Consider the following 11,829-nt stretch of genomic DNA (forward strand, 5'->3'; position numbering starts at 1 on the left):
CACCCCGGGCACGCGTGCGGGGGGGCCACGCGGGGCCTGGGACGGCGTGGGGCCTGCGCACGGGGACCTGTGCACGCCCCCCCCCCGCCACGCGAGCACTGGCCGCGCGCACCGGGGGAGGGTGAGCGCTGCGGCGCGGGGCGCTCAGCACCCCTCTCCCCCCCCCCGCCGCCCCGCTAGGGAGCCATGATCGACCGCATCGAGAGCAACATGGACCAGTCCGTGGGCTTCGTGGAGCGGGCCGTGGCCGACACCAAAAAAGCCGTGAAGTACCAAAGCGAGGCCAGGAGGGTGAGCAGGGCCCGGCGCCCCCGCCGTGGTGTCCCGTCCCCCCCCCCCAACAGGGCTGTCCCCCGTGGCACCCATTTCCGCTGTCACTGGGCCCTGTGTCCCCCCCAGCTCCCCCCAGCCCTCTCCAGAAGATGCTGCTTTTGGCAGGGGTGGGGGCAGGCTTGCTGGGCACAGCTGCCCTCATCATCGGCCTCGCCGTGGGGCTGAAGAAGCCCCCGAGGCCGTCAGTAAGTGGCGGGGGGCAGGCAGGCACCCACGGCGGGTGCTGGGCCAGGGGCATGTCCAAAGGTCCCCACTGGAGCTGCACGTCCCCCTTCCCCTGCTGCAGTCCCTCCCGCCGGCGCCAGCAGCAGCGGTGCCCCGCGGGACCCCCCCCCCCGGGCGCCGCGGGACCCTTCTCTGCTCCCCCCGGCCCCGTCTGCCTCCTCCCTCCCAGAAGCGCCCCCGGCCGCCCCCAGCTCCCCGGCGCGGCGGCACCACGTCCCAGCCTCACGGCCCCCCCTCGCCTCTCTCGCCAAGTAGAAGAAGATCCTGATCATGATCTGCTGCATCGTCCTCGCCATCGTCCTGGCCGCCAGCATCGGCAGCATCTTCGCCTGAGCCCCTCTCTGCCCTCCAGGTGACCGGGCGCCTCGGGGCACGGCGGCGGCCGGGGCCCCCCGAACCCACCTGGGGCCTCTCCCGGCTGGGCCTCAGCGCGGCTCGGGCTGGCAGGATTGGTCCCAGCGCGTCGGGGAGGAGGGGGACAGGGAGGAGCTGCATCTCCTTCCTCAGCGGCCCCTCTTCCTCCTCCTCCTCCCCCCCCCCGGGGTTGCAGATGGCCTTTCCTGCTCCTGCCCGGCTGATCCCACCCGCGGGGAGGCCCCTGCCGCCGCAGGCCCTCCCTCGTCCGGCGGAGTCGTGGGACACCCCGCGGCGGTCCCCGCCTCTGCGTCCCGGAGAGCGGCCGGAGGGGAGCGCCCTCCCGCCTCGCTCGGCGGCGGCCGCCCACGCCAGAGCCCTTCTCCTCAATAAAGCCATCAGCCACGACGCTGCTCAGAGGGGCTGAGTCCAGCCGCAGCGGCGGCCCCCGGTCACGGGTCGATGCCGGGACGCTCCTGGCCTCCTGTTCCAAGCCCGGGGTCTCCGCGCGACGCRGCAGCGGGCACGAGAAGCGATGGGGCGGGGGAGGTTTATTCAGGCGGCCCGGCCTCCGCCTGCGCGTTACACCCGGTGCTTCAGGAAGAACTTGCCCCAGTAGCGTCCCTTGAACTTCAGGTCGTAGGGGCTGAGGTACTTGCGCATCCCCAGCATGTTGGCCGTGACGATGCGCTCGAAGGTCCAGGGGTTCTGGTTGTGGAGCCTCTTCTCCTCCTCCTCCTCCCGCATGCGCTGCAGGGTGTCGCGACTGACGGCGGCCGCGGGGAAGGGCAGCTTCCTGGCCACCTGGGTGAGGAAGGCCTTCACCTCCCCAAACTCGCAGCGCCCGCCCACCTCGACGAGCAGGCGCCCGCTCTTCACCGCCGTCACGTAGTGGTCGATGGGCCCTTTGCCGCCCCCCATGCGGTGGCCCAGGCTCTTCCGGGTGACGGGCTTGGAGGGGGCCGGCACGCGCCACACGGCAAACATGGTCTTGGGGTCCATGCAGCGGCCGATGGTCAGGCGCATCATCTCAAAGTGGCCCCAGTGGAGATAGCCGCCCCCCAAGGCCTGCGGGGGGGGAGGGGGGGGACCAAAACGTGTCAGGGACCGAAGCAACCGGCTCGGCTGCTCCCAGGTGGGTGCAGCCACCCCGGGCGGCCCCGTGACCCGCCTTGGGCTGTGCCCCCCCCCCCCACGCCCGCTCCTTCTTGCTGCCCGCGGAGGGGCCCGCGGTTCCCGCCCCGCTCACCAGGATGCCGTACTGCCCCTGGGTGAACTCGGTGGCCTCCCTGGAGGGGCCGCGGATGTCGCGCAGCCTCCGGGGCTCCCGCCGCACTTTGGGCACCGCCGGGACCTTCTCCATGAACTTCAGCTTGGGCTTCTCCGGCAGGACCACATCTGGCAGGGGGCAGGCGCGCGGAGGTCACGGCAGGCCCCGCCGGCCCTCGGCTCCCCGGGCCGCGCCGTGCGGCGGCGGAAGGACCAGGCCGTGACGGGGGGGGGGGGTCGCCCCACTTACCGCTGTAGTCCGGCGGCAGCACGTACTTCTTGAGGCCGGCCCGGGGGACCACGGTGCTACCGGGACCTGGAGGGGGCAGGAGGCGGCTCAGAGAGGGGCAGGGCCCCTCGCTGCACCCAGGCGCCCGAGCCCCCCCCCCCCCCCCCCCCCCGCCAGGCCGGAACTCGCCGCCGGGCGTCGCCATCTTGGGCCTTCCCCTTAACCCGTCCGGGGGGAAACACTTCCGGCCGACGGGGAGGGGGGGCAGCGCTCCCGCCTGGGGTGCCCGGCGGGGCGCGGGGCCGCGGCAGGTTGGTTCCGGCCCGGGCGAGGGCACGTCGCACCCCCCGGGGCCTCCCGTGGGGCGGCGTGTCCCCCCCACGCCCGGCCCAGCAGGCCCGCAAAGGCGGCCAGGCACCAACCGCCTCCCCCAGTCCCGTCCCATCCCGTCCCGTCCCGTCCCGTCCCGGGGGCGGCAATGAGACAGACAGGGCTGCATGCAAGAACTGTTTATTGCGCGTGGCGGAGGTGGCGGCGGCGGCGGCGGCGGGTCCCTCGGCGCCTCAGTAGGTGCTGAAGACGGCCTGGATGTGCTCCCCGTCCCGCGGCTTGTAGGTGTCGACGCCTGGGCGAGGGCGCGGCGTGAGCCCGCGGCACTGCGGCCCCCGCCGCCCCGGCCCCCGCCCCGGCCCCGGCCCCCCACCTTGCTCCAGCGCGTCACCGCCGCTGAGCAGCCGCCAGTAGGTCTTGTCGGCGGTGCTGGCGGCCAGCCCGTGGATGGAGACCACCATGGCGCCCCAGGATGTCGCCTCGGTCTGGAAGCTGCCGCCGAGAGGCACCGGAGGGCAGGCGGCTTGGCGGGGCCCCCCCAGCCGCCGCCGCCGCCGCCGTCCGCCCCCTCCCCGGCCGCGGGGCCTCACCTGAAGTGAGCGGGGTCCTGCTCCTGGGCCGCCCGCAGCACGGCCAGCAGCACCGAGCCGGCCGGCACCCGCACCCGGGTGCTGTAGCTGAAGTGGGCTCCCCTCAGATGGTTCACGACGGAGTAGTACACCGTGATGCGGGGGGCCAGGGGCGCCGTGGCGGACGGCCTACCTTGGTGAGCCCCGGCCGTGCCCCCGTGCGCCGGGTGCCGCGACGCGCCGCAGTCCAGGCCGGCGGCGTCCAGGTACGTGCGGCCCAGCAGGGCGGGCAACGCCTGGGCGACGGCCATGGGCTGCTGCAGGTGGTGGCGGAGCACCGCGGAGAAGGCCTGGGCACAGTCCCACTCCCGGGGGGCGTAAAACGCCGCCGTGGCGGTGAGCGCCTGCGGAGGGCACGAGCGTGAGGGGGCCCCGGGCGGCCGCGCCGCCCCCGGCGCCGCCGGCTCCCCCCTACCTGCAGGGCCAGCCCTGTGCTGTAGATGTTCCCGATGATGCCGTCCCCCTGCTCCTGCTGGTCCAGGAAGGCGTTGGCCACCCGCGCCACCGCGTCGCGCAGCAGCTCCCGCAGCTCGCCGAGGCCCTCCGCCGCCAGCCGGCCGTGGGCGCACGTCAGCGCCAGCGCCGCCACGGCGCGGGTGTCTGCAAGGCCCCGGCGTCAGCCGGCCGCGGCACAGCCGGCGGGCGGAGGCGGCTGCGGGGCCGGGGGAGTCGCTCACCCACGGAGAGCCYGCTCCCGGGGCTCAGCACCTCCTTGGCCAGCATGACGGCGGCCACCTCGTAGCTGCCCGTCCCCTCCAGGCACAGCGCCAGGACGTCCAGGCTGAGCTGGTAAAACGTGGTCCGCGGGGCGCCCTCAAGCACTGCGAAGCGGCCGGGCACCGTGAGCCAGCGGCGAGGGGGACGCGGTGCCCCGGGGGGGGGGGGGGGGGGGGCTCGCGGCCGTCCCGTCCGCGCCGTACCCAGGTAGGCCACCTCCTCGTCCGTCCTCTCCTGCAGCCGGCGGAGCACGTCGACGGTGTGCCCCAGCGCCCGGACCCGCCGGGGGCTCTGGCAGGAGGAGAGCAGGGCGAGCGTGTACAGCGCCAGCTCCCCCGACGTCATGTCTGCGGGGACAGAGAGCAGCCGGCAGTGCGGGGCCCCCGGGCACGCGGCCCAGCCGGGCGCCCCGGGGCCCCCACCTACCCTTCGGGGCCCTCTCCACCGCCGTCTCCTGCAGCTGCTGGAGCAGCAGTTTGCAGCGGCTGTTGGCGCCGGCGCCGGCCAGGTTCAGCGCCAGCAGGACGCTGGGGTTGGGCGGCTCGGTGGTGCCGGCGGAGCCCTCCAGGAGGTGCAGCATCCGGGAGACGGCGTCGTGCGGCGCAGCTGGAAGGAGCGGGGTCGGACACGCGGCGGGACGTCGCCCGCAGARCCCCCCCGCCCCAACCCCGGGCCGCCCCGGCGAGGACCGACACTCACCGCAGCCGCCCGCCAGCCCCAGCAGGGCGACGACGCCGAGGGCCACGCAGAGCATCCTCTCGTCCGGGGGGGTCCTGGCCTCTCCGGGCGTCCTCCCTGCTCTGAGCCGCCTCTGCGAGGGTGGCCGTGCCCGTCCCCCTCTTATCTGCTTAGCCACGTGCCTGCCGCGGCCGCTCAAGGGTGCCCCAAGGAGACGCAGCACCGCGCGCTCGCGGGGCCGGGGCGACACGGCACCGTGCGTCACCCTCGTTTTTTGGGGCAGCGCCCGGCTCCCGCGTAGGCCAGCGCCTTGCGATGGAGTCTGACCCCGCAAGCGGCCTCGAGCTTTGCCCACCGCCACGGGGGCGCGGGACCGGCTCTGCGCTGCYGGGAGCAGGCAGGGGAGACCCTGCCCAGTATGTCCAGTATGCCCAGTGCCCCCCCCCACGCACAGAAGCTGGGGCTGGTGCTGTGCCGGCGGGGGGGGTTGGTTTCTCCTCCGGGCCGCCTCCGCCACGGTGGGGAAGACGGAGCGGGGTGGCACGGAGACGGCAGCGCTGATGCCGACCTTGTYGCCCTTGGCCACGGTGCCACTCACTTGGAGGGTGGCCGGGCGGCACGTGGGCAGGGCGGGGAGAAACCTCCCAGCTTTGGTTTGCTCTCGCCCGGCTGGGCCTGAAGCTCAGCTGCAAACTTTAACAAGGGGAATCCCGCCTGAAAGGATGGCCGGGAAGCTGAAGGGAAGCGCTTTATGCTGCCCCAGCATGTTCACTCTGAAACCTACTAAGCGTCAGGAGGCGGCTGACATGCTTTTCCCTTAGGGACCTTCGCGGCAAGTCAGTCCTGCTCTTGGCTGCCCTGGGGAACCGAGCGCTTTGGAGGACACGGCGGGGATCAGCACGGCGCGCGCGCGTGMCGCCCTGCCCGAGGGAAGGGGCAGTGCCGGCGGCGGATGGAAACTGGGCAGCCGGCCAGGTTGCTCGGGGCCAGGCATCGCCAAGGGCCGAGGGGACCGTGGGGAGGTGGGAACATCCGCCCTTGCCTGGGGCTCCAGAGCACCTCAGCCGGGTGAGGTCCGGGTAGGACCTGCCCTCCAGGGAGCGGGTGACCTAGCATGGGGCGCGCTGCCTCCAGGGCCGGGCGCGGGGCGGGGGGCAGCGGCACACCGGGCCCGGAGGCAGACGCCGCTCCTGCGCCCACCCCACGTCTCCCCGCAGGGAGGAGCGGGGCTCGGCGGGACGGGCCGCAGCTGGGTGCGGGCGCAGCCGGGGCCCCCATTGGGAGAGCAGCGGCCACCTGACCACGGCCCCAGGTGTTAAAGCAAGCGGGGCAGGGCTGCTCGTCCTCCTCCTCGCTCGCGATGAAGGCTCTGGGGAGGCRGTGGCTGGCCCTGCTTCTCCTAGCTGGCGCTTGGGTGCCAGATGCCCTGGGTAGGGGGCTGAGCCGGCCCCGTGGGGCTGAGCTTGGGGGGCGGAGGGGGGGTGGCCGGGTCTCCGCCCCGGGCACGGCTGTTTGCAGCGGGGCCGCTGGTGCGAGCGGTGCCGGGAAGGCAGAGCCCCGGCCCRGGCTGGCGATGCCAAAATGCGGGCAAGCGGGAGGACCCCGAGTCCAGCCGTGCCCGTCCTGCCCGCTGCAGCCTCCCCGGCCCTGCCGTCAGCGGGGGCTTTTGGGCTCTCGAGCGGGTGGCGTTGCTCCCRGGGAGCTGGGAACCCGCCGGGGACCCTCACCCGCTGCCTCTCCCCAGCTCCTCCCGGCCGCCCGGACGCCCTGGGGCTCCGCCGYGCCGAGACGCCCGCGCTTCGCCCCGGAGGCGCGCGACGGTGAGTGGCCGAGCGCCGGGGCTCCGGCTGCGCTCTCCGCCGGCCCGAGTCCCCGCGGAGCCGGGCTCACCCGCCGCCTCCGCGTCCCCGCAGGCGCTCGGCGGACGGGCGGCTGGGGCGCTCCCTCTCCCCGCGGCGGCACCGCTTCCAGCTGGACGCCTCCGTCTTCCCAAGCGCCGCCGGCAGCCAGGTTGGTGCCAGYGCAAGGCGGCTTCGGGCCAGCGCCATCCCCGGGGGAGCGGCACGTGGGGGCCGTTCCCGGTCCCGGCGGCGGTCCCGCAGCATGCCTGTCCCCGCAGATCTGCCACCACTGTCACCCGAAGGCCGGGGCTGCCGGCGAGTCCGGCACAGCCTGCCCGTACGACCGTGCCGCGGACGGCACCGACCTCCCATGCTGCGTCCGTGCTGCAGCCTCCACCGGGCTTCCCCTCGCAGAGCTCCCGGGGGAAGCCGGCACTCGCCCCGGATCGCCGCYGGAGCCGGGCACGCCGCCGCCGCGCCGCCCCTCGGCGCCCGTGGCCGGAGGGGAGAGGAGGGACGCGGGTGAGTGAGCACCCTCCCGCGGTGCCCACCGCGGGGTGCCCCGAGCATCCCTGCGCGGGGGCACCCGGGGGAAGCGCCCGTCGCCCTCACTGCCGCGTCTCCCGCAGGGCCGGCTCTCCCGGCGCCCGGCCCCACGCTGGCCATGGTGGCCATGGGCTCCATCCTGGCCGCCGTGGGCATGCTGGGCTGCTACCGCTCCGCGAGGCGCCGCCGGCACCGGGCGGGCGCCCCCCGTGAGCCCCCCAGCATGGCCATGGTGCCCACCGCGTCCGCCTCCAGGAACGCCGCTCCCGGGAACCCCGGCATGGTGTGAGCCTCCCGCTTCGGCAATAAAGCCGTGGAACGAAGGATGTGTGTGGCTGGGCGTGGGAAGGGGTGGCGGGAGCGCTGGGGGTGCGGGCTGCAGGGCAGCTGGAGGGGGCTGGCGCCTCGCACGGGTGCTCCCGGGTGTCTTGGCACGTGGCCGAACGCCTCCAGCCTGGGTCCTATCCGTAAACCCCTTTTTCCTCCCGCGCTTCTCCGGGGGGCTTGGACCCCCCGTCGCGAGCGCAGCTCCGCTGCCGGTGCGATGCATCTCCTTGTTGCATCGGCATCTCGCCGCGCTGCCTCCGGGGCAATGTCGCCCGGCCCTGTTTTTCCGCGTGCTGCTCTTCAATTATTCACTTCTCTTGTTTGCTTCCTCCCGGCCGGAGCACTCGGCTCCGTAACCCCGCACCAGGATAACGCGCGGAGCGCCGCAGGGCCGAGGGCGGTGGAGCTGCCCCGGYGGCGGCAGCAGCTCTCGGGAACCCGCTTCACCCGGCCCGGCTTCGGCGACGGCGGTGGGTTCCCACGGCCCGTATCCGTTCCTTGCCGCAGACTCCGAGGACGCACGAGCGGCCGGCGCCGCCGCCGCGGTGCTGGGACGAGCGCCGTGCTGCTTGTAGGGTTTCTCCGCGCGCGGGACGAGGGGGCTCCGGCGCGTGGCCGTGCTCGGGCGCGCTGGCGGCACGTGCGTCCCCCGGGCTGGCCGGGTCCCTTCCACCGCGCAGGAGGGAGCAGTTCCCGTGCGGGCTGGGCACCCGCTTGTTACCCCCCCGCTGCCGCTGCCAGGCTCCTCCGCTTGCGCCGTTCTAGGAAGCAAGACTTTCATTTCTGCTTTTCTCAGAAAACACGTGAGCCGCAGCCCCGGTCGGGGGGGGGGGTGGGGGGGGGAATCTCCCTCCGCGCCCCACCCTGGCACTCGCTCCCGACCCCTTTCCGGGTCCCGGCGGCTCGGTGCCGGCCCCGCTTTCCCGGGCTCCCGAGTGGAGGGGAGGGCGAGCCAGCCCGATTGCAGCGCGGATGCCGCTCGCCGTCGCCCCGGGGAGCTGCCCGCAGCTGGCCCAGGCTGGGCGCACGGCGTGGGCCGGCCGCTGGGTGCTCGGGGTAAGTCGCGGCGGCGGGGGGATCGGTCGCCGTCCCTCGGGCGTCCCCCTTCTCTAAGGCGCCTCCGCCGCAGCGGGGGGGGGGCTCGCGGCTGTGCTGGTGGCGCTCGCGCCCTGGGCACGTTCCCTTCCTCGCAGGTGGTGCAGGTCTTCACGGGGCTCGTGCTCCTCGGGCTCGGCAGCACCTTGTTCTTCGCTTCCGGCGACCGCGAGCTGTGCATCGCCTACTGGTACCCGCTCTGGGGGGCCGCGCTGGTAAGCGGGGAGCCTGGGAGGGCTTCGCCGGCCGGACCGGGCAGGCAGGACCTGAGCGCCCGTTCTTCTCTCCCTTCCAGTACGTCGTCGCCGGCTATTACATCTCCTCCACGGCTACAAACCCCTCGAGACGTCTGGTGAGCGGGAGAGGGGTGGTGGCGGTCTTCTCCTGCCCCAGTGCCCCCCGGGGCAGCGGCTGTTCCCCCTCCCCAAATGGCCCCTCTCTGGGGACCCTTGGAGGTGGGAAGAGGTCAGAGCTGCGTGGTGGGGCCGGAGCGTGGACCGAGTCGGGCTGAGTGTCGCCGAGCTGCTGATGCCGGCACGGCTAACCCTGCCTCCGTCCCTCCAGGTGTCCTACAGCGCCGTCTCCAGCTGCCTCGGCTTCCTCGCCTCGCTGGTGGGAGCCGTGCTCCTGGCCCTGGACCTGCTGCGGGTTTCCTTCCGCCACCCGCTCCGGGGCGTCTTCGCCGTGTCCCCGCTCTGCGAGAGGAGCAGCGTCCCGGCTGAGCACTGCCGCAGGCTCCTGATCTACGAGCTGGTGAGCTGGCGGGGGCCGGCGGGACGGGCAGGGGGGCCGGCGCGCGGGCGCAGACGGCGCTGGGGCCGAGCTGGTGGTGCCGTGCCCTGTTGTCTCCGCTGAGAGTGGGGCTGGTGGCATCTGGGCTCCCAAGGGGGGGTTGTTTAACCCCACGCGCCAGGACAGGTTGGGGGCTGACCTGCTGGAAAGCAGCTCTGCSGAGAAGGACCTGGGAGTGCTGGTGGACACCAAGTTAAGCATGAGGCAGCAATGTGCCCTTGTGGCCAAGAAGGCCAATGGTMTGCTGGGGTGCATGAGGAAGAGTGTTGCCAGCAGGTCGAGGGAGGTGATCCTACCCCTCTACTCAGCCCTGCTGAGGCCCCATCTGGAGTACTGCGTCCAGTTCTGGGCTCCCCAGTACAAGAGGGATGTGGCACTACTGGAGCAAGTCCAGCGAAGGGCTACAAAGATGATTAGGGGACTGGAGCATCTCTCTTATGAGGAAAGGCTGAGAGAGCTGGGCCTGTTTAGCTTGGAGAAGAGAAGGCTGAGAGGAGATCTTATCAACGTGTACAAGTATCTGAAGGGAGGGTGTCGAGAGGATGGAACCAGACTCTTTTCAGTGGTGCCCAGCGACAGGACGCGAGGCAACGGGCACAAACTGAAACACAGACACTTCCATCTGAACATGAGGAAAAACTTCTTCACTGTGAGGGTGACAGAGCACTGGAACAGGTTGCCCAGAGAGGTGGTGGRGTCTCCMTCCTTGGAGATATTCCAAAGCCGTCTGGACGTGGTCCTGGGCAACGTGCTCTRTGCYTCCCTGYTGGAGCAGGGGGGTTGGACTAGAYGGTCTTTAAAGGTCCCTGCCAACCTCAGCTGTTCTGTGACTGTCTCCTTCCCCTCTTCTTYGCACAGGGCTTGCTGGTGCTGATGATGATCTTCACTATTTTTGAGGTGGTCATCTCTTCCATCGCATTCAGCTACAGCCTGGTGAGGATGCTGGCTTGGCTCCCAGCAGCCAGAGGCGGCACTAGCGGGAGAGGGGAGGGCCAGGTGCGTGGGCCTTCGACTGGGCCCGCGGCGAGGCGCGGGCAGCGGTGACTAACACACCCCTAGCTCTCTCTGCAGAAGGACAGAAGCTTGGACCATCAGCTGATGGAGCAGGCCTTCCCGTTGCCGGAGCTTCGGCCGCCGCAGGCTGCGGCTGGGACCAGTCCCTCCCAGCTGCCCTCTGGGCTCCCACCGCCGTACTCCAGAGGAAACTTCCCCCTGGAGCCTCAGGGCGTTTGATTTCTCCAGCGCTTTCTTTCGGGAGCACGCTGGAATGCAGGCGAGCCCTTTCTGCTCGCCTCAATCCCTGCAGGATCTGAAGAGGGTGAACGTGGCTCCTCCCGGCTCTCGAGGACAGATCGGCCGGGCATCGGTGGCCCGCCACCCGCTTCTGCACCAGCGTCCTCACCGAGGCGGTGCAAACCTGAGACAAGGGGGAAAGAAGGGACCTGGAAACGCATGGCTTTCTCAGACGTATCCCAAGTCCTAGAAGCCACCAGGATGGGAGGCAGTGGATGGGAAGGGAGGTGCCACRCGCTCGTGAGCCAGAGGATGGAGCGCAATCATGCTGCACGTAGCAACTCTCTTGCCCACCTGATGCCAGTCCCGCTACTTGCGTAGCTTTCCTCTTGGGCTGTAAGTTTTCCAAGCCTGATCCCATCTCTAGCTCTGTGTGAACTATGTTGAACATCTGAGAGTGTGAAAATGCCTTTTTTTGCCTTTTTTTTTCCCCCCTTTAAAATGTGGTGCTCTCCTGAGTGGACGTGTCCTTGCCTGGCTGGGCGGCGATGCCCTCGAAGAAATCGCTTCCCCTGGGCTGGTCGGGCTGGGGCTCGGGACCCACGGGCGGGCAGGGGGGTGGGCAGCTCTGGGAGGTGGGAGCTCGGTCGGTGCGGTAGAGCCACCGAGCTCCTCCTGGCTGGTTCCCAACCCCTCCCGTTGCCCTTCAAGCTGCGGCGCCCTGATAAGATAAGGAGGAGAGGAGCTGAAGGGGGAGAGGTGGGCAGGCTCGGGTGCTGCCCCGGCAGGGGCAGGACCTGCTCAGGCTCCCGCGCGGGGAGCAGAGACCTTTCCTGGGCCCCCGTTGCCGCAGCTTTGCCCCAGCAGCCCCTTTCCAGCTCACCCGTGCTGGGGCAAGGAGCRGGGTCTCGGCAAGCGGCCCGTGAGCGTGCCACGTAGCGAGACCACTAAAGCTGTAAGACCGTGAAATTTGGACTCTTCCCCCTGTCCAAAAAGCCCCCAAAAATCCGCAGGATGCGAGGGGAAGCCGCGGTGCCCCCCCCGCCCCGCATCCTGCCTGCGGGGCTGGGGAAGGAGCGGAGCTGCCGGAGCCGCTGGCTGCAGCCTCCCCCCTGCCTCGCCGAGGGCAGCGAGCTCCTCGGGGAGGGCGCGTTGCTCTGCCTAATGGCTTTGATGGATCCTTCTTCCAGGAACTCGCCGCGGTGCTTCGCTCCCTCGCCTCCATTTATTT

General features: G+C 71.7%; 4 protein-coding genes and 1 long non-coding RNA gene across 6 annotated transcripts; 3 read left to right on the plus strand and 2 right to left on the minus strand.

The window, feature by feature from the left end:
* The first annotated feature begins 179 nt into the window (after window positions 1-179).
* LOC112960815 lies at window positions 180-1,326 on the plus strand. Its single transcript, XR_003251861.1, has 3 exons — window positions 180-291; window positions 814-910; window positions 1,109-1,326. It is a non-coding gene; the product is annotated as an uncharacterized LOC112960815 (long non-coding RNA).
* A 120-nt stretch (window positions 1,327-1,446) lies between these two features.
* Window positions 1,447-2,615, minus strand: MRPL16 (mitochondrial ribosomal protein L16). The gene is made up of 3 exons (XM_026055428.1): window positions 2,432-2,615; window positions 2,162-2,310; window positions 1,447-1,980 (listed from the first exon to the last, which is right to left on the minus strand). Exons 1-3 carry the CDS (start codon window positions 2,613-2,615, stop codon window positions 1,495-1,497), a joined length of 819 nt encoding a protein of 272 aa, XP_025911213.1. The 3' UTR covers window positions 1,447-1,494.
* Window positions 2,616-2,904: 289 nt separating this feature from the next.
* Window positions 2,905-4,870, minus strand: GIF (gastric intrinsic factor). The gene is made up of 8 exons (XM_026055410.1): window positions 4,786-4,870; window positions 4,513-4,692; window positions 4,290-4,433; window positions 4,047-4,190; window positions 3,785-3,969; window positions 3,331-3,713; window positions 3,114-3,232; window positions 2,905-3,035 (listed from the first exon to the last, which is right to left on the minus strand). Exons 1-8 carry the CDS (start codon window positions 4,838-4,840, stop codon window positions 2,974-2,976), a joined length of 1,272 nt encoding a protein of 423 aa, XP_025911195.1. The 5' UTR covers window positions 4,841-4,870; the 3' UTR covers window positions 2,905-2,973.
* Window positions 4,871-6,102: 1,232 nt separating this feature from the next.
* On the plus strand, window positions 6,103-7,463 carry LOC112960825 (collagen alpha-1(I) chain-like). Its single transcript, XM_026055413.1, has 2 exons — window positions 6,103-7,127; window positions 7,235-7,463. The coding sequence occupies exons 1-2, from the start codon at window positions 6,125-6,127 to the stop codon at window positions 7,438-7,440; spliced, it is 1,209 nt and encodes a 402-aa protein (XP_025911198.1). The 5' UTR covers window positions 6,103-6,124; the 3' UTR covers window positions 7,441-7,463.
* Window positions 7,464-8,350: 887 nt separating this feature from the next.
* Window positions 8,351-11,116, plus strand: LOC112960824 (B-lymphocyte antigen CD20-like). 2 transcript variants are annotated; one of them, XM_026055411.1, is made up of 6 exons: window positions 8,351-8,534; window positions 8,672-8,788; window positions 8,869-8,925; window positions 9,138-9,326; window positions 10,224-10,298; window positions 10,425-11,116. In XM_026055411.1, the coding sequence occupies exons 1-6, from the start codon at window positions 8,451-8,453 to the stop codon at window positions 10,596-10,598; spliced, it is 696 nt and encodes a 231-aa protein (XP_025911196.1). In that variant the 5' UTR covers window positions 8,351-8,450; the 3' UTR covers window positions 10,599-11,116. The 2 variants fall into 2 exon arrangements, with proteins under 2 accessions (XP_025911196.1, XP_025911197.1); XM_026055412.1 differs by having other exon boundaries at window positions 10,437-11,116.
* Window positions 11,117-11,829: the final 713 nt, after the last annotated feature.

The sequence above is a fragment of the Apteryx rowi genome, unplaced genomic scaffold (genome assembly GCF_003343035.1).
Source record: "Apteryx rowi isolate R43461 unplaced genomic scaffold, aptRow1 scaffold_997, whole genome shotgun sequence".
NCBI classification, from domain to species: Eukaryota; Metazoa; Chordata; class Aves; order Apterygiformes; family Apterygidae; genus Apteryx; species Apteryx rowi.